Below are 20,181 nucleotides of genomic sequence, written 5' to 3' on the forward strand. Positions count from 1 at the left end.
ACAGACTAAAATCACTTATAGAACTGAAGAGGCCGATTTGTCTTCAGATTGGAAAGCAAATGTAATTATTTCCAAAACAGAAAAGTATTTCAGTGTGGAAAATTCAATAATAAATCTACACAGCGATTGTAAAAAAAAACCTACCACAATTTCTTATGGCAATTTCCTTTGGTTACGAGTCACATCACTAAAACATTACTTGTGTGAGAAGTGGCTACGTGGTCAAAAATGCTCTTCAGTCTTCTCATGAGAGAACCGCTCTATGGTGGGGGGATAAAATTGAACCTAGCATTGTTTCCCTAGAAAGAAAGTGCTTACACTCTGTTCTCTATTCGCACAAAGTGTTCTGAATAGTTCTTATTGGATTCTCTGTCTGGCTCTCACAAGATGAACCTGAGGACTTGCAGGGAGCCTACGGATCTGGGCCAATGATAATTGTTCTTCAATGTGATACCCGTGGCAAATAGTATATCCATGCAGAGTATCCTAATTAACATGCAGACACATCTATATCGATGTTTTTAACTTGGTGAGATAACTGCAGAAATGATCCTCTAAATCTCCAGCTGCTGCAGATGCCATCGCTCCTCGCTTCCCACGCGACAGGAGAATCGTTCTGCAGCCTGGTTTTGCACCATGAAGAGAACTGACCTCTCCTTAGAGCTCAACACATGGGGGAAATTTCCAAAAATTAGCTTCTGATTCTGGCTGTGTCTTCACATAGCTCTGTATTTACTTCAGCATAAACGAGATGTCTTTGTAGAAGCATTGGTTCTGACAGAACATTTTTCTCCATATAATTAATGGTATTTGGAACCTATTCCAAATGACCTAAGGGCCTAACTGCAAACACTAATGCACGTATTTAATTTAATGTAAGTGACTAATATGTGAGATTCCTCATGCATGCTGTTTAAAGCATAACTGTAATTACTTTTAGGACTACAGTCTGCACTGAGATGGAGAAGAAAATGCACATTGTGTTATTTACTTTTAAAAAGCCCCCAAAGCCATAAGCTGGGCTCATCTCTTGTTTCTTCTCTCATTGAGAACAACCGGCTGTCCCCAGTCCTGGCTGGAGGTTTCACTGCTGTGGACTGACCTCAGGAGACGGAGCTCTGCACGGAGCGTGGGGTGGTGTTGTGCCTTCTCTGGTGTGGGCTGAGGTGCTTGCTCATGTCCAAGTCGCAGCCTCTGGATCTCCTGTGGGATTTCTCTCGGGGAGGGGAACAGGGAGAAGACCACAAGTCAGTAATTTTCCACAAAACCAGCTCACTGGACATCGCAAGAGGAGAACAAGTATGACTGTATGTAGCTCTTCATCAACATGGATTTAATGACTGGGCTCCAACAAACAAAAGAAGCCCTTGGCACTGGGACAGGTCTCTGCAGACTTGTAAAATAAACTTCTAGGATTTCACCATGAAGTGAAATATTTCTTCAAGACCCCCAAAAATCAGAGGTAGAAGTGAAGCAGCAATATGCTTATATTGCTCCCTCTACTTCTTCCCCATGAACATTTCAAGGATCACAAAAACTAAAACTAAAATAGCATCTGGCACCTCTTGATTATCGGAGAAAATATTCTGCACTTAAAAATATACTTTTAGTGTATCCAGAGAACTGAGAGAAGTCAACAATTTGCAGAGAAGCCCTTTAACAGGACTTGTTATGACGGGCTGGCCAGCCCTGCAGTGCTGTCAAAAGGCTCATAAAAAGCTTTGCAGCAGCAGGTTTCAACCTTTGTGTATTTCTTCTCTTCTTCAGAGCGTGCCGGACAGCAGACGGCCAGGAGGCAGCCGCGAACTATGAGAGACAAATGGCGACTGGAGCTGGTGGCTCATCACACGGGGACAGAAGGCAGAGCAGAGTCTGGAGCGGGAAACCCTCTGGTCTGGGCTGGCCTCTGTTTCACAGTCCGGCAGTGCAGGCAGAGCTCTGCTGACACACGTTTCACGGCACCAGGCGGCCTGATGCCCAGGGCAGATCCTCTGTGCTGACAAACCAGCGTCACTCCTTTTTGGGCTGGGCTGGCCTATTGCTCCTGGACACTCTCCCTCGGTCTCGGTCACATTTGTACCCAGTGTCTCCCTTGATCAGCAGCCTAACTTGCTGCTAACCTTTCTGCAAGCCCTTCCCAGACAGACTGTGTTCTGGAGAGCTTTAATCATCTTTTCCACAAGTAAAAGCAGGGCAGCATAACATTACCAGTGTGACCGATCCTTTTATCATTTCATGTTATAGAGCTACAGAGGCTTTAATTCAAAGTTAATCTGGTTTTTGAAACAGGACAGGCTTTTTTTTTAAACTCTAAACAAGCAGCTGCAAACAGTAAAGTATCAACGGTTATATCAAACCATTGAGCAGTACACTCATTAAAACACTGGGTGGCTGTGGATTTCAAAGCCTTTGTCCTATTCTGTGGGCCTTTTTGTGCCCTCTGCTTTTTGCAGCAAGAAGTATATGTACATGCGTTAGCACATAGCACAGAAGGAGGTGGTAAAAATGTAGGTGGTAAAACAAATATATACAATAGATGGGTCTGAACAAAACCAGGTGCTTTATGGACGCTTACCGGTTTTTATTTTCAAGCTCTGCAATCAGCTGCCTCTGTTGCTTGTTTGCATCAACGGTGAAGGAGATGTCTGACGCCCCTCTCTGCTGACCCTGCTGCTGTTGTAAAAGAAAAGGCTGCATTGAAGGAGGAAAAGCCAATGGGCACCCCTGGGTTCAACACAGATCTGGTCTGCGAAACCTCCTTACCTGCAGAAAACGCAGTACCAGGCTCGCCCACACCACAAAAAGAGCACCCATGTTGTGCTCATGCCAGTACGGCTCCATTGCTGGTAAAAGCAGGGTAAGTGCGAGAGTAAACAAGACTCAGTGCGTACCATCCTGCCATTCATTGCTTCAAGGAGCTTCCTCTGAACCAACTGTAAAAGGCAAAGCCACTGCTGCAGGCAGTTGCTGCAATACGGCTCTTCATTTTGATTGTACAGTCAAGAGGAATATCACGAAGCAAAAAACAGTGTTCCTCTCCAAAAAGAAGAGGATGTGTTTCCAGCGCAGCGATGGTTCCTTCTCTTGAAAGTTCTGCTTTCCATCTGAAAGCTGGACTCCGTTTTGAGTCTGGCTGGGTGGCCCACTAGGCCAAGTTTTCCCACACGCTCTGGTGATACCTCAGGAAAGCTCTTTCCCCAGTCCTCCAGGTAGAGCAGAACCCTTTTCCTCCCAATAAAATTCAGTGTTAAATAAACTATTACCAAACTAGGTAGTGTTTACTACAGTTTCATTGGACTATGCTCTTTTTTCATGTTTATCAGCAACAACCAAATATTGGTTTGTTCACACTCCTGTATTTCAGTATTGTATCAATGACAATGCAGAGCAAGACATCCACATTTTCACAGCTATCAAAGATACCCATTCATTTCTAGCTCCAATCTGAAAGAATCAGACATTGGAAAATACTCTGCTGTGTTACTGCTGTGATTGATCCCAGTGTTTCTCACCATGAGAGCCCCGTGAAGTGTAACTCTGGAGCCCAATTTTACGCGATGCCAGGCACCTCCTCCTCCAGGAGGTGGCACCTTGCAAGAAGGAACCCTCAGAAAGGATGAAGATCCATCTCAGTGCTAACCTGTGCCACCACTGTCTATGGGCAAAGGACAGCACATCGTGCTTGTCACCACTGGCTACTCTTTCTGCTCCAGGTACATTTTCCCATTAACACTCCAACCCTAGGGAAGCAGAGCAGTGCATAAGGAAAAACCGATACATTCTGGTGGATATAATGACTGATACAGAGGGAACTGAGACCTTTATTCTGAATGGTCAGGGTTATTAGTACATTTTGTTCCCCAGAAAACAGAACGGCCATCAGCAAAGCTTTACAAATTTCCACTGTGCTCCTAATGCAGTGTGACTCTTGTGATTCGAAAGATTCTGTATACAGAAACATTCTCTTTTCCTTCTGTCTCCTTTGCTTAAATAGCACAGACGGATGGCAATAAGAAATTCAGTATATTCCTTCAAACCAGCTCTAATTAAAAGTTACTTAAATATTGTTTCCTAAGTTTTCCCCCATATCACAGACACATGTTATATAGAACTGTTTTCTACTAGTTTCTACCCAGAGACATTATTAATGGGATAACTTGTTCCCATAAAGGATTATTGCCCTTCAGAAATGGGACCTTCACCTGCAGGTTGCCTTAAATTTGAGTCACTGTGTCACACCTCTGGAAGGGACTGATTTGGGCTGGGCCGGCAGACCAGAGCGCCCCTCGCTTCCCCTGCAGCCACAGGCAATGTGAAATCCTCCACAGCGGAGGGGTGCACGGGACCACAGATTTGTCCTTACCTCCTGCCCTTGGGATGAAGGTGACTCAGTGCTTTTACATGAAGAGCGGGGCCTGATTTTGCCCTTTCAACTGACCCTGCAGTGTAAATCTCAGTGTGAAAATGTGCTTCTTGGCACTCTGGACCTGCTGCTTTTCACTTGACCATCATTTATGGTCCCTTGTTCTATCAAATTTCCTGAGATAGGAAAAAAGTAACTAGGCTGACCTTATTTATGCCATTTAAGATTTTATATACTTCCATCGGGTCCCTCCTTCATTCTCTCTTATTCCTGAATATAGTTAGTGAGGTTTTAGCCTGTCATCACCTTTTATCTTGGGATACATAGGATAGAACAATCATTGCTCTGAAATGAAAATGGGAGCCAGGGCTAACGCAGGGGTCATCACAGTCATCCTGCTGGAGATCATTCTTCAAAACCCTCAGCACTTAGGGCCCCAGCGGCCGTGATATTTGAACTAAAGAGTAAAATGGATTCACCACCCCATTTTTCCACTCCAGTAAATCATTCATTTTTAACCCAAGCTAGTCCAGACAATATTTTCTAGTCTTTCCTGAGTTCAAGATGCCAGATTCCCTTTGCTGTAGTTGTTTAAATACCATTGCATTAGTATATAGATTATATGCATTAATAAGTGGATGCTTTGGTTTAAATGGACTGCATAAAAGTATTACTACCAAAGCAAAACAGCATCTGTTGAAAAGGATAGGGAAAATTAATCATTAAGACTGTCAGATGTAATTTCCCCGATCTTGCCAAGCCCCTGGAACATGACAGAAGGGAAGTTCCTTCCTTTAATTAAAACACTTACTGATGAAGAAGTTTCTGCTGCCAGCCTTGCTGCGTACCTGGCGATCAGCTTATGTTCTTCATCCAGGCGACTTGCGCTGTCGAGCACGCTGCTCAGGATTGGAGGGGAAGGAGGGAAGACGTTAACACGGGATAAAAATGACCATTGCTCTGTCACACTGCCTGCTCACACCGCCCCCATCACAGAATTCAGAAGAACTAAAGAAGAAGAACTAAACCTACCCCACATCACTAAAGAGCCAACAGAGAGCTAACCCTTTAACCCACATAGGCTTGCTTAGCTCTGTGTAACTTATTGTACGAGAAACAGGAGTTCGCTGACGCCTTGCACAGATAATAATCCTTGGTGCATCCTTGGGTGAACCAGATAACAGAAACCTGGGCACAGGACAGGAGATACGCCAGTTTAACCAGCTCAGCAGGCTGAGACCCAACCAACTCATCACACTGGACCAACGGTGACCGCGTACAGAGAAGAGGACCCGGGGTCACGATCACTGCGCAGCCGCAACCAGGAGGAGCCGGAGGTGGAGACTCTGGAAATGGTCTCCTGAACTCATTGTAATCAGAACGGCCTTCTCAGGGACAGGGTATGAATATGTACAGGCGCTCCTAAAACTGCCATGAATACCTAACACTTTACTGTATTTAACCAAGCTCACACCTACTGTAAAATACACACGTATTAGGTGAAATTATTCTCCGTGTGTCCGACATTGTAGATAAACACGTAAAATCCATATGTTCCTTAGAACCTCAAGGTTTGTAAGGTCAGCGCCACGCCTCAAGGGCTCAAAATGGTGCCAGAATCACCTCAGGGCTCAAATGGTGGCCCCTGGGGTGTTGGGATCACCTCACGCCAAGAAAACCCTTGAGGAGCTGGAGTGAGCTCAGAGGAGGGAGCGGAGCTGGGGAAGGGGCTGGAGAAGGAGGCTGAGGTTGGAAATTGGGGGTAATTTCTTCCCCAAAGGCTGTGGGGCGTTGGAACAGGCTGCCCAGGGCAGTGCTGGAGTCGCCATCCCTGGAGGGGCGAACAGACGAGGTTCTTGGGGACGTTTCAGTGCTGGGGTTGGGTTAAAGGACTCAACGACCTTGAGGGGCTTTTCCGCCCAAAACAAGGGGCTAATTGGCCGCTTTTGGGCATTCCTGCACAGCCGCTGTCTCCTGGCCGGTCGGGCCGGCTCGGGGGGACACCGGGGGTGTCTCCGCAGACATGGGGGGTTCATCCCGGCTCCGGTTCTCTCCCTCCAGCCCTCAGGATCCTGGAGCGGGACCCCGACCCCTCCACCCGCACCCTGGCAGGTCAGACCATGCTCCTCCTCACCACCAGGACGAATCAGCCGAGACAGCGGCCGACCCCGCGGTCCCTCTTCTGCTGGCGCAGCTAAGCCCGGCTTAAGCGCAGCTTTTCTCACCAAAACACCTGGATTTTCTGACAATAACTCCAAAAAGGAGCCGAGTTTACCTCCATTAAGATCGTAGGGAAGATCCCAGTTAAGGAAATTCACGCTAATAAAAATGCCAAGTTTATCCCCATTAAGCAGCAGCAAAGTCCAGCCCAGAGGGCAGCGAAACCCCCAGTATTTTGCATTTGAGAAGAGCCCAGGATGTTCATCCCAGTTTGAGAAACAAAAACGGGGCAAAATGGGGAATTTGCTGCAAACGCGAGAACTTGAGCATCCGGGTGTTTCATGCGGGGGTCGCTCGGGGGGAATAAAATGCTTGAGGCCCAAAGGGATTTGTGGGAAATTGGCGACGGGCGTTTCAACTCCAGTTGGGCATCGGGGGAATGGTTGGACTCGATGATCTTAAAGGTCTTTTCCAATGCAAGTTATCTGGGGATTCTATAAACCAGAGGAAAGTGGGGGGGTTAAATTGTGGTGCAGGGGGGAAAAGTGGGGGACATGTCCCCCCTTGTGGCCCTCACATCCCTTCCAGGTCCCCTTTCTCCCCCCACCCCCATGTTGCCCCTGATGTCCCCTCTATGTCCTCTGTGCCCTCCCCATCCCGTGTGTCACAGAGGCACCCCGATAGTTTTAGGCAGACAACGGGGTCCAAAACAAACTTTTATTCTGGTCAAAAAGGTGCAGCAGATTAACCGGTAAAGAACGGGGTTTTAGCTCTCCAAGAACATAAATACAGGTTCGAGTATCAGTTGAGGAAGTTATTGGGGTGCAGTAAATAATAACAATGGGGATCCACAGTGTGCACACACGTGGCTCACCGAACACAACGCCAGAGCCGCCCCTGACTCCGGGAAAAGTGTGCACTTGCCTGAATCTGGCAAGGAATTACTAAAGGAAATACATGTCCTTATATTTAAGCACGGAATACGCTCACTTGGCCTAAGTGAGGAAAAACAAACAGAGCCCCGCGATCCTGCAGGAATTATTTCACTCACCCACACTGGAGATGAGGGAATCCCGGTCCCCGGAGATCACCTCCGGCAGCCACCCTGCCTAAGGGGGAGGGCTCTGGCGGCAGCATTTGGCCCGTGCTCCGAGAGGCCCACACAACAGGCAGCCTGTTTCTGAGCATGGTTCTGAAAGAGCATAGAGATTTATTCTAGTCAGCAATGTAGAAAGATTTCTGTATATCTGTTTTGACAACAGAGCCAAGAAGACATGGAAGTGAAAAGGAAACAAGAACCATACGTAGAGCAGAGCATGGGATGAAGCGAGTACTTCAAATTAATATGTACAGAGACCAAAAAAATCTCTAATCAGAGTGCTCCCCCAATTTATTTCACAGAAATTTTCATGTATAACAGAAGTTTGAATGTATATGTACTGCGAATAAATAAATTGTTTCCGGATTTCAGTAAAGCTTTGACAGTGTCTCTGGCAGCACTGTCCTGGACAAGGTGTCCAGCACACAGCTGGATAAACACACAGTGCAGTGGGTGAGCAACTGGCTGACGGGCTGGGCTCAAAGCGCTCGAGTAAATGGGGTCATGTTGGGTTGGACACCCGTCACTAGTGGGTTCCACAAGCATCCCTCTTAGTGCCAGCAGTCCTGGCTGTACTTACAGACTGGGGCACGAGATGCTGGAGAGCAGCTCTGCAGAGGGATCTGGGCTTTCTGGTTGATGGCAAGCTGAACATGAGCCAACAGTGTCCCTGGAGCCAAGAGGGACCCGTGTCCTGGGGTGCATCCAGCACAGCATCGCCAGCCGGGCCAGGGAGGTGATCGTCCCGCTCTGCTCTGCACTGCTGCGGCCTCACCTGGAGCACTGGGTGCAGTTCTGGGCGCCACGGGATTAAAAGGATATAAAGCTATTGGAGGGTGTCCAGAAGAGGTTGGTGAAGGCTTTGGAGAAGAAGCCATATGAGGAGCAGCTAAAGTCACTTGGCTTGTTCAGCCTGGAGAAGAAAGGACTAAGAAGAGACCTCATCACGGTCCACAGCTTCCTCACAAGGGGAGGAGGAAGGGCAGGCGCTGATCTCTCTGGCAGCAATGGCAGAACCCCAGGGAACGGCAGCAGATGTGCCAGGAGAGGTTTAGGGTGGACATGAGGAAAAGGTTCTTCCCCCAGAGGCGCTGGACACTGAACAGGCTCCCAGGGAGGGGTCACAGCCCAACCTGACAGTGCTCAAGAAGAGACTGGTGACACCGTCCTCTATGGTTCTCTGGTTCTACTGAACGGGGAAACACAAGCTGGAGCTCTACAGCAGACAGGCGAATGACACCCGGTGTGTCCGGACACCGCCTGTTACATCCTCGGGAGAAGCAGCTCACACCGGGCTCCAGTATTTTTCCATCACACTCCTGATACTCTTTTGAGCACAACAGAAAGACGAGAAAGAAGGTGCTTCAGTCTGTGCGGGGCTCACGGGCGGGCCCGGCACAGCGGCTGCACACAGGCTGCCAGTGCAGCCCCGTTCCCGCCGGGACTGCACCCGCACCAGACGCAGCGAACTCAACACCAGGGGGAGCACCGCCCGCACTCGGCGGGAAAAGGGAAGCGCTGCAATGGCTCCCGAACGATCTTTCTCTCCCGCATTTAAGGCGCGGACACTTCGGGAAAGCCCGGGCGGGTCTGACACGGCCGGTGCCGCTGCCTGTCCACCCCGCTCCGCGCCGCCGTGCGGCGCCGCTCCCCGCGGCCCAGCGGCTCCCCCTGGGCCCGGCCCCGGCCCCGGCCCCGTTCCGCCTCGCCCACCTGGCGCTCCCGCTTGGCCGACGGCTCCTCCTTCACCTCGGTCACGAACACACACGGCACCGTCCGCTGCCCCGCGCCCCGCCGCCTCATGGCCCCGGCCACCCGAGCCCGCCCGCTCCCAACGCCGGACCAGCGCCGGGCGGAACTGCGGCTGCACCGCCCCGCGCTGCGCCACGGGAAATGGAGAACGGGACCGCCCGCCCGCCAGGAGCCCCGCGACGCACCCGAGCGCGGGGGAGGGCGGGACGGGACGGGGCGGGGCGGGACGGGGCGGGGCGGGGCGGGGCGGGGCGGGGCAGGGCGGGCGCGGTGGCCTCGGGGCACCTCCCCAGAGCCGCCAGCGAGGCGGGGGCCTCCCCTCCCGGAGGCGCCCAGCGCGGCCGCGGGCCTGGGGCAGCTCCCGGGCTCCAGGCGCCGTTCTCTCTCCAGAGCGGTTCCGCTGTGTTTTCGGCTCCGGGCTGAGGCAGCGCGCCCTGGCGGTGCCGTCGGTGCCGTTGGCCCGGCAGCCGTTCCTCGGGCTGTTTTCTGCTTGCCCGGTGCCGCACGCCCGGCTGGGGCAGGGATGCCCGGGCCCCGGGCCGTGGGGAACTCGCTGTGTCGGTTTTGCCCCCGTCAGCACAGGGGGCTCCGGGTGGTTCCCGGGCTCTGCGCCTCGGGATAAACCTTGGAAGCGGTGCTGGGCTGACCCTGCCTGGACAGCAGGTGCCCACCAAAGCTGCTCTGTCACTGCCCCTCAGCTGGGCAGGAGAGAGAAGAGAAACAAAGCACCCACGGGTCGAGATGAGGACAGGGAGACATCGCTCACCCATTACTGTCACAGGCAAAACAGACTCCGCTAGTGGGAATTAATTCAGTACCAATCAAATCTGAGCAGAGTAATGAGAAATAAAACCTAAATCTTCAACCACCTTCCCAACACCCCTCCATGCAAAGAGCTACAGTGAGGAAAATGTTGGGCAGAAGGGTTTTGCTTAAAAAATGGTCAATAAGCTTTGTCTTTGCATTATCAAAGGTTTGTTTCTCAGGCCACAGTTCCTTCAGCAAGGGGCTGGGTATTATTTAAGCCCCGGCATATGGGTTTGTTCCATTTCTCGTTAAAGAAACACTGGGATGGGAGACTCCGAAATAGCCCGATTTTCTGTAATTCAGACTGAAGCAATGGAGATCAAGGAAGATGACCAAGCTGGACGTGTCCCCTGGCCCATGATGGTGACATCAGGAGCTGGAGGAGCAGTTGGAACTTTCGGAACGTAACATTCTATACTGGCCGCAACCGCCTCTGTTGAGTTGGCCGGCTGCAGGAGGCACCAGCTGCTTCGTGCTGGTGCCTTCTGCGGGCATTGGGAGCCGTCAAAATGAGCGAAGGTGGGAAAAAGTGCAATTTCCAGTGTTCCCCGAATGCACAGGTAAATGCTGTAGATCTTAGAGTGCTTTGGACCCTTGATTTCTTGATACAGCCGTCTGTTATGTAAACGTAGAAGCTGATGTGTCTCTCTGGGTCATGGCCACATCTGTAGATGAAATATCGGGGTTTGGAAGTGGTGAGAAGAGGTAATGATCATCTGAACCGTGGGAATTTCTCATGTGAACTGCGCTCGGGTACTCAGGGAACACATAAAAGTCATGGGTGACGATCACTCATCTTTCGTATTGAATCAGGATTATATTGATTTTGAATACGTAGGCCATGTTTATAATTTCTGCTTTTAGTTCCTTCCTGAAGTACTGCAAAACAAGTTATTGAGAAGAAAGTCCTGCAACGTGTGTTTGCCCTGGATTTGAATTCCACCTGTTGAAGATCCAGGGTTGGGTGTTGGGCTCTCCATTGTCGCATCCATTTCGACAGTGGGGGTTTTGGCATTAGTGCCCGGGAGCTGGGCTTTGGCTCCAGAGCCCAGTGTGTCCCAGGGGATGGCCCAGTTGTACTGACTGCAGCCCAAACGTGGCGTGGTTTGGAGATGCTGCTTTTAGACCCAGCTGGTAATGTCTGAGCCTCCCAATGCACAGAGAGCTGGGAGATGGTGTGAGCAGTGCACTGACAGCAGTCTCACAACACCGATTCCCAAACTTGTCGTTTTTCGGTTTTTGCTGGGCACCTTTCTGGGTTTGATGTCCTGCTCCTTATTCCCCAAGAACCCATGTCCATTAATGGCAAGAGAGTCCAGTGCAGGATAAGTAAACGGCTTCGCTCCTCATCTGGTAACAGTTTGACATCAGGAAAGCTCAACTGACCTCATTCAGGATAACTTTAGAGTTATCTGGAGCTCATGAGACCTCCTAAGATAACTTTAAGAGTTCTAAAATATCGGAACATGGTCCCACAAACCTTGGTGATATGGTCCCAGCAGCAGACCGCGTACTGCTCCATTTAGTCCATGTTTATCGTTCTGCTTACAATCGATGACAACTCTTTTCTCCTGCAGCAGAAGTACAGGCACATCCCCTGTTTTTGGGAAAAGCGACCCTCAGGCTGTGTCAGAGTCAACTGTGCCTTCCATCACACCCACCCTCGGAATATAAACGGGCTTTTCCTGCCACCTGACAACAGTGAGTAAAAAATATTTTCTCCACTCTCTGTTCATTGGAGTCAGTTCATGCACAAGAATGTCCTTGCAGTGCTTCGTGATCTCTACGAAGGTTCAAAACGTACCACGGTAAATCAGTGGCGTAGGATCTGCTGCCGCAGTGAGTTCAGAGCAAAGGAAGGAATTGTATTGGCGTTTGAATGGTGTTGCCACGTGACTGTTTCAGCTGTCGTGTGATGGATCTTCGTGTTGCAGGAAAGATGATGGCACAAGCGGTGATTTAGGTTGCCAGGATCCACAGAGTAGAAATGTTGCAGAAATCATTTGCAAGGTTAAATAATATCTGAAAATCAAATTATTTTTGGAAAGTAAAAAAGCACCATTACAAATTGTTTGTTTGTTTCTTTGTTTGCTTGTTGGTTTTCTCATTCCTCTCTAAGAGGAGCTCTTGGCTTCCAGCAGTGCTGCTCTCTCTGCAGTTCCCACATCCACAGCAGCGACCCCTGGCAATCAGAACGAGAAAATAGATCCAAACCTTTCTCTTTTTACTGAAAAAAATGCAGACATTCAAAGTCCATGTGTCCCAGAATAGCATTGTAAACATTTTAACTGCATTTGTCCTTTTTATACTTAGAAATCCTGTTAAACCCATTGAAGGTGGAGTTGGCTTGCACTGTCCGGAGCTGATAATGTGCTGTTCTGGGCAGTGGCACAGTGAACTGTCAAGTTAAACTGCTGGATCTTACATTTTCTTGGCAGAATAGTTTTCCCAAACGTCATAATCTGCCTATTTGATGATCCTCTCAATATGATAAAGAGTTCAAAAGTGCCCCTGCATGTCTGACCCGGGTTTGATATTCCAGTTCCCTTCTAACAAAATCATGTTCTTTTCTGCAGATGTGCCATTGCAAGAGGGTGGCCAAGAAAGGACTCTGCACCCCGCACATCTGCAAGAGCCGCTCAGAAATCAGCAGAATATTTTCCTGCCAGTTCACGCTCCGCTCATTATCAGCCTCAACAATGCTGAAGATGAGGAGGACGATGAAGGGGATGATGACAAAGAGAACTGTAAACAGATTATATTTTCTTCTACAAAGAAGTAGAATAGGGTCTTTTCTACACTTCACAACCGATTTGTTATAATAACCACGACCTATTTAGAAAAGAGTTGTTGACAAGTTTTGCAAACAGTTTCCTGCTGATCCCAAAATGTTGGAAGTGGTGCTCACCAGACGTGAGGCATCATTCCAACTCCTGCGAAATGCCTACCTGTATATTTCAATAGCGTTATCACCCACATACCTCTTTTGTATTAAATGAAGTTTGAAGTGTGATCCACAACTCCTAGGATGTGATCCGCAGTTCAGATGGCCATCAAATACTCTTCAAACATTCTCTAAATTTGGGGACCCAATTCACTAGATTGATGGAATGTCTATGCGGTTTTATACATATATTTGTTTTGGTTTTGTGCTTTTTAAAAGTAGTCAAACGGTTGACTGTGTCTCTCTTAGAGATGAGGGGTTCCTGGGGAAGAATGAATTGCACGTTCCCAGAGAGTGAGGACGACCCCCTGTTAGTGCTTCCTGAGCCGGGGGCAGTAGGAGGGAGCCCCATGGATTCAAACCAAATCAAAGCCGGGGCTTTGCTGATCTCAGCAGCCTTAACTGAGACAGATGAGGAGCCCTCACTCCACCATCTCTGCCAGCAGATGTTCCAGGACAGGAACCGTGGGCAGAGGTTTTGTGACAAGCGTCCCTGGTGACGTGTTCAGTCAGAAGATTTCCTTTGGCTTGTCAATGAAGGATTGTGTTGAACGTGAGCACTGAGGGTGGGTTTGAATAGTTTCAAATCCACACACATTAGCTTCTTCCTGTGTGTTGTACCTGCCCTTCCATCGCTCCTGGAAACACCTGATATTAAGGAATCCTTGTTCCGTCCAGAAGCAGAGCTGACATTGAGAAAAAACCCAAATGAAATTGATGATGGTACATGATTACTAGGAATTGTTGAAGGTCTTTGTACAGATACCCAGTAATCTTTAAAACCGTTTCCTACAGATGTTTCTGATTGGGTGCCTAAGACTGCTGCAGAAATGGAAGAGGAAAGAACCATAAAGGAAATATGCTATAAAACTGGTAAATATGAAATCAGTCAGTCTTTCCTAAATAGCAATGAAGACAATATACTGTGCCTTTTAATTGTTCCTTTTTAAAAATTTTTAAATTTATTTTATTTTGTTTTATTTTATTTATTATTTTCCTTCTTCGCTGTGTTTAGGAGAGTATTACAGGATCCAGTACCCTCACAAACACCAATCGGCAGAAACTGTGTCTTCAGCTCAGGAGAAGGAAATATTACTCTTGGAAGCCATGGAGCGAGACTTACAGAAAGGCAAGTAATATTCATCTTCTCAGACAACATTTCCCATTAATGTTTACCATGTCTTTTTCCCCACATATATCTGCGTGCATAGTGTCTCAGGCATGGTGACTGCCTGTGTTGATTGTGGATGCAAAAGGTAGAAATGGGCTGTAAAACCTGCGTGTGCTATCTGGAGATCCACAACCATTCCATAAATTGGATCAGATAGGATCCGTAAATATCATTCATGGAAAGTGGGGAGCTAAAGAATGAGCAGGTTATTTGTAGCTCGTTCTTTACTTTGGAGCCGTAGCTTTTCTTTAACCTGTGTATTATAGAATTGTCTTAGAGACCGTGAGAGTTGTGCATCAGTTACAGCAGACAGGATCCAAACATCCAAGAGAATACAAAGAAGAATATAAGAGGAGAGGTTAAAGGACATTGCACTGAACTGATCGCTATCTCCCAGAGGCGGGAGGGAGAGAATGGCAGTGCCGTTCCCTGTGCTTGCACACCAGCAGCTCACACCTTCTGTCTGCTGCCTCTCCAGGTGATGGTAATACCATTCCTGCAACATTCAGGAATACAGAAAGAGAAGGCGAGAGCTGGGAAAGGAGGCACCAGCAGAGCGTGTTCCCAGGAGAGATTGTACTGGTTTAGGGTTACACTAGAAAAAAACACACAGCCACTTTTGCTTTCCTTTTTGATTTCCTTTTTGCTTTCCTTTTCCTTATTCGTTTTCCTTTACTGAACTGTTAGATGGTCTAGCACGACCCAGCTAAATTCTGTTCTTAGTGTCAAATATGGACAATCCACGTTTGGATAGGACTCTCCATAAAGAACATGCTGTTTTAATCTTACCTTCCAGCCTCCAGGCTCCTGCAATGTGTCAAAACGGAGTAACTGCACAGCATTATAAAGTTTGCTTTTTCATTTTTAGGATTGAACAGTTCAGACCCCAAAGGAAAACCGAGTTACCACCCGAGGAGCCGCAGGCAGGACGATGAAACTGCTGCTTCTGTTCCTCGCGGGAGAGCAGCAGGAAGAAAAACAGATTGCGATTCTTCAGAACCTCGCAGACCAGCGTCTGTTTTCTACCGCAGGGTGGGCGGCACCCGAGAACCAAAGTTCAAGGGGTCTGCAGGTGGGCTTCTGCTGAAACAGGGTTCTCAAAACACCTCAGATGTGCCTGTCTGTATGGTGCTGCTTTCTTATTTGTCCCTGGAGGTCCATGTGAAGTCATTTAGGCCCAAATATGGTCAAGGCTAAATTCGATCCAGCATAATTTTCATAAGTAGAGCGCAGCAGTGTCCACAGTCAGAAATGTAAAGCTTTATTAAGCTTTATGATTAGTCAGACAGTAGATTCATGACCAGGAAAAAGGAGGAAGAGGCAAAGCCACATCTTCCTGCAGAGTGGTAGGGGCCAGGTGAGGAGCCCTGTGGGTACTTTATACTGGCACTTGCCTCTTGAAGTTCTGTTTGCGGTTGGAGGTGGGCTTACCTATGCAACCAGGGCCATCACAGCTTTGGCCTTGTCGTTCGTAACACTTTGTGATGTTCACAAGTGCTGCCCGTACCCAGCATGTGTCTAAGTGCTGCAGACAAAAGGATCATTCCTAGTTCAGCCCAAAGGTCTCCTTCGGAGTCCACCAGTCTTCCTGGGCTCAAGCATGGGTGTTCCAGAGGTGCACACCCCCCTGTGCGGCACAGGGAAAGGGCAGGGAGTCAGCGCTTAGAGGACAGTTTGGATAAGGGGGTTGTGTTCACAGCTGCACTCCAGACGGTCTGAGAATAGAGAGACATTCAGAGAAAAGGATAGAGATGTTTTCCCAAAGCAATTCTTCCATTGAGCTCTTTGAGGGTTTAGGTACTATGATGACATGCATCTTGAAAACACCATCAATTTGATCAGATAGGATTCACAAATACCATGAATGAAAAGTAAGAAGCTAGAGCAGGTAATGTGTGGCTGGTTCTTTCCTCTGGAGCCATGGTCGTCTTTAACCTGTTATGCAGTTTTCTTAGAGATCATCAGAGTTATACGTCAGGTGCTCAAGTTACACGAGACAGGATCCAAAGAGCCGACAAAAGAGAAAGAAGAACACACAACGGGAGGTTAAAGGACATTTTAGGTATCGCTGTCTCGCAGAGGCGGAGGAAGAGAAGGGCAGTGCCGTTCCTGTGCTCGCACACCAGCAGGGCCCACGTTCTCGCTGTTGCCTTTCCAGGGGATGGTGACACCGCTGCACCGCTGAACAGCACAGAGAAAGGAGAGAGCTCAGGAAGGAGAGTTCCAGCGGAGCGAGTGCCCAGCAGAAACTGGCGCTCCTTTGACAATGGAGGTAATGTACTTTGGCATCAGCTTCTCCTTGCTGAACACCTTACTGTAAATAAATAACTGAATAGATTTGAATTGGGCTGTCCACAAAAAAAATCCCTTCTTTTTTGGTCAGTCTTGTTTTCAGCCTCTAGGACCCTGTAATGTGTCAAATTCTGAGTAACAGCACAACAGTCCTGTATTTCTGTTTGCTTTTTCCCTTTTAGGAATTCGCTCTTCGGATCCCAACGTCAAACCAAGTTACCAGCAAGGGCGTAAAAATAAGGCTGAGGAAACGGCCTCTTCTGTTCCTTATGTGAGAGGCGCTGGCAGAAAGACTGATTCTGACTCTTTGGAACCTCGCAGGTCAACATATGTTTTCTACCGCACCGTGAACGTCGCCCAAGAACCAAAGTTCAATGGATCTACAGGTGGGTTTGATTGTGATAGATTCATTATTTTCAATATTTAGTATTATTTTATTCTCTTGGAAAATCGTGGAGTTTGGTCTTATCCAAACTTCTGATATCTATTTTGTGTCAATTCTTGTTACTTTTATTATTATTATTATTATTATTATTATTATTATATTATGTTGGACAGGGGACTGAATTCATTCTCTTTCCATTCATCCAATGCGATATTTCAATTCATCTTTTTTCCGTCTCTCTGCTGTCCCCTTGATGGGATGTACTGTGTCAGAAACTTGACAAGAGCCTGCAGGTGGGATTCAAAGTCCTGTATCTTTCTTTTTGGAAATCTGTTCCAGATGTGTCCATAATTTTACATCTTTCACTTTGTTTTTAACTCTCCAATCTGTCACTTCATGTAGAAATTTAGTGGTAAATAATTTCGATAATCACAAGTGAAGAAAGTTATTCCATCTTACCAGTTTCGGTCATCTCGCTTTAGCTGAGCTGAATCTGCAGCTTGGGATGCCTCCCTATCTCGAATTTTCAATAAGGGAACCTCCTTAAGAGAGATTATCTGCGCTGTTACCGCGAATGCAGTCGAGTTCAATGAATCTCAGCACCACTGCCGCATCTTGGCATTAATACTTGTGTGTGTTTGGGTTGGGTGTGTTTGTCTCTTTGTTTTCTTTTAATGTTTGCTGTGGCTAAATGTGGACACGTTGGTACAGAGGTCACCGAGGAAACATTCTGAATTTTGTCATAGCAGCCACCATTACCACTGTTGCCAATTTTCCTTTCAGCAGCACCTGAGCCGTATGGTGGGAAATGCTCCAAACCAAAGCATCAGCTTGACACAAACAGAAGATTTTCGACCCAAACGGGAAACTATGGTAATGCTTACCTGTTGTGTTTGAACTGAAAAGCGTAGGATTATTTTGCAACTAATGATTTGAATTAATGTAGTTAAGATGGAACTAATAGAAAACAAGAGAATTAATATTTTTAGCCAAATTTCACAGAAAACAGTGGTTGGGAGCTTACTCTGCTGCACAGTCAGCTGCCAGCACACAAACAGCCCATTGCCTTCTATCGAGTGCTTGCACAAGCAGGGATAGAAGAGGAGATTGCACTACGGATTTGTTTAATTGAACAGCAACTGCTGCCTTTGGGAAGATTTTCAACACCAGAATATTGACTTTGTTCCAGTGCAGGGTCCGTGGCGGAATCGCCTCCTTTGGCAGATCCGTGAGCGGAGGAAACGCTGCAAGGTTCCACACGCTCCATAAAGCACTGGAGCAAGTCCGTGTTTAACACTGGATGTGTTCCAGAGATGATGTGGGGTTCACTGGTGCTCCCGTTGATACTCCAACTGATAGAGTATTTAATTCACATACCAGACTTAGAGAGTCTTTCCTGAAATTGCAGCTGGAATTAAGAAACAATGTCTATGTTTATTCGACAGACAAATGTTCTCCGGGATTTTACAGCGCACCACGTTGGAGGAAAAGAAATGCACGTGAAAATGCTCACTGTAAGTTTAAAACAACCGTTCGGGTCACTGCTCGAGAGAGATTTTTATGATTAATTTTTATTGTGCAAAAGCAACATCTCTCCCCACCTGGAAAATGTGAACTTGGTCTTAAAGCCGTTGCTGCCAAAATCCACCAGGTTCTAAGCAATGCTGAGCCATTAAAGAACAGAGAACAGCTCGTTTGTTTGCAGACATGTAATTTTGGCTGGATGACTCACCCGTGACGCCTGATGTTTTACAGCATCGCTGATATGAAAGCAAAGCATTGGAGTCTGTACCTCATGGCCCTTGGAGCAATGGTTCAGTTTGAAGGCTGTTGAGCGCTGCCCTTTCTTGAGTTCATCGAGCAAGTTTTATTTTAGTTCCCTCTCCACTGGGGGATCTCCAAAGCCGCCCCTGAGCTCCCAGCAGAGGTGACAGCAGCGGGGACGCAGGCGCTGGTCAGCCCAGCCCTGCTGGGAGATCCCTGGCCCTGCTGAGCTCGCCTGTGTTTCGCGGCTTCAGGCAGGCGCAGCCTCCCGCTCTTTCTCACAGCAGAGCGGGAATCCCAGACACAGCCATAAGGGCCCAGAGTTTCTCCCAGGCCTGTGTTATCTAACACAGAGGTTCTGCTCATCGGGCACACGGGGTCAGTAGGACAATTGGTGTGACGTGTGTGCTATTCTACAGACAGGTGCAAGTCACTGGAGCGTATTTACATCCAACCAACCTCCTCGCCAAGCCTTCTGCTCCATCCCCATACAGGTGGTCCCGTGGGTGTTTGGAGAGCACGAGCTTGCTCTGGGAGATCGGTCCAGAGCGGGTGGCTCAGGAAAGTGCAACTTTGTGACTTTGTGTTCCAAAGCCCAGGTGACCCAGCGGTCAGTTCCAGTTCACCCGGGCAGTTCCCTGTTCTGTATGGGGCCTTCTGACTCCAGCCCGAGATACAAATTCTGCTGAGGCACCGCACAGATACAAACAACCCAAAACCGCCTTGTGAAACCCTCCAGCAGCTGTGCTGCTGCATTTGGGCTCTTTGTGCAAGCACCAGATCTGCTGGGGAAGGTTTTAGAGGAAAAAACTAGAGCAGCACATTTCCAAGCACGGGTGGATTACAGTAGGATGATTGGTTTTCCCGTTGCTTCTAGAACTGCTGAAAGTTTAATTTTTAAAATGTTTCTGGAAAAGTATATAGGTTTGCTCTAATACATTCTGCACAAAACGTTATGTACATCTGTTTTTACAGAGGAGCCAAGAAGCCTCGGAAGCAAATAACAAAGGAGAAGGATGCGTAGACATGAGAAAGAGATGAAATGAGTGCGTTAGTTTACAAGAAAATCAGCTGGAAAATCTAAAGATGAAAAAGCAGCAAATTCAAAAACTGAGATGCAGGAAGGGCACTGTAACATTTCAGAACTGATAGAAGTGGAAATTTAAAAAGTATGCTCTGTGTGGTCGTATATGAAGGTCTTCAATACATTTTATCTGTTTTGAAAATTTGGTAATTTAAATTATTTTTACAGACTGTTTTTAATGCACAATTAATAAAAGGAATAGGAACTATCAGTTTGACTTTGGGCTTTCAGGGGACTTTTAATGTCACCAGCAACACCCATGCATTCTAGAAAGGAATTGTTTCCGTGCGAACGCCAGGGCCTTCGATGGTTCCGCTGTTTGCTGGGTGCTCGAGGGCTCAGTCGGAGTTTGATCTTGAG

The 20,181-nt window shown here is 47.9% G+C and overlaps 2 protein-coding genes and 1 long non-coding RNA gene across 30 annotated transcripts in view; 2 read left to right on the forward strand and 1 right to left on the reverse strand.

Annotated features, from left to right (window-relative positions):
- LOC136112628 (dystrobrevin alpha-like) overlaps nucleotides 1–9,550 on the reverse strand; it is a 33,094-nt gene extending 23,544 nt beyond the window's left edge. For 14 of the 28 annotated variants that reach the window (XM_071799109.1, XM_071799108.1, XM_071799111.1 and 11 more), the window contains exons 1-6: nucleotides 9,336–9,416; nucleotides 8,203–8,417; nucleotides 7,575–7,715; nucleotides 5,175–5,262; nucleotides 2,576–2,673; nucleotides 1,103–1,216 (exon numbers count right to left, since the gene is read on the reverse strand). In XM_071799109.1, the coding sequence (XP_071655210.1) occupies nucleotides 1,103–1,216; nucleotides 2,576–2,673; nucleotides 5,175–5,262; nucleotides 7,575–7,715; nucleotides 8,203–8,339 (578 nt within the window). In that variant the 5' untranslated portion in view covers nucleotides 8,340–8,417; nucleotides 9,336–9,416. Of the gene's footprint in view, nucleotides 1–991; nucleotides 1,217–2,575; nucleotides 2,674–2,763; nucleotides 2,934–5,174; nucleotides 5,263–7,574; nucleotides 7,716–8,202; nucleotides 8,418–9,335 lie in introns of those variants that run through there. The other 14 variants (XM_071799102.1, XM_071799097.1, XM_071799127.1 and 11 more) reach the window with 8 other exon arrangements.
- The window catches only part of LOC139825618 (uncharacterized), a 128,812-nt gene that overhangs the window by 98,882 nt on the left and 9,749 nt on the right, over nucleotides 1–20,181 (forward strand). The window lies entirely within an intron of this gene.
- On the forward strand, nucleotides 11,708–19,985 carry LOC136112390 (uncharacterized protein C12orf50 homolog). Its single transcript, XM_065857031.2, has 10 exons — nucleotides 11,708–11,882; nucleotides 12,758–12,928; nucleotides 13,921–13,998; nucleotides 14,141–14,254; nucleotides 15,165–15,368; nucleotides 16,455–16,568; nucleotides 16,771–16,974; nucleotides 17,757–17,846; nucleotides 18,419–18,487; nucleotides 19,713–19,985. Coding segments are annotated over exons 1-10 (1,218 nt in total). The 5' UTR covers nucleotides 11,708–11,710; the 3' UTR covers nucleotides 19,715–19,985.

The sequence above is a fragment of the Patagioenas fasciata genome, chromosome 25, assembly GCF_037038585.1.
Source record: "Patagioenas fasciata isolate bPatFas1 chromosome 25, bPatFas1.hap1, whole genome shotgun sequence".
Classification (NCBI taxonomy): Eukaryota; Metazoa; Chordata; class Aves; order Columbiformes; family Columbidae; genus Patagioenas; species Patagioenas fasciata.

Excerpts from the sequence above, each read along its gene's own strand:
- LOC136112390 (XM_065857031.2), top strand. The coding sequence starts at position 11,711 with ATGTTTATCGTTCTGCTTACAATCGATGACAACTCTTTTCTCCTGCAG. Across the intron at positions 13,999-14,140 it reads GGAAATATGCTATAAAACTG|GAGAGTATTACAGGATCCAG; the intron begins GTAAATATGAAA and ends CGCTGTGTTTAG. Across the intron at positions 15,369-16,454 it reads AAAGTTCAAGGGGTCTGCAG|GGGATGGTGACACCGCTGCA; the intron begins GTGGGCTTCTGC and ends TTGCCTTTCCAG.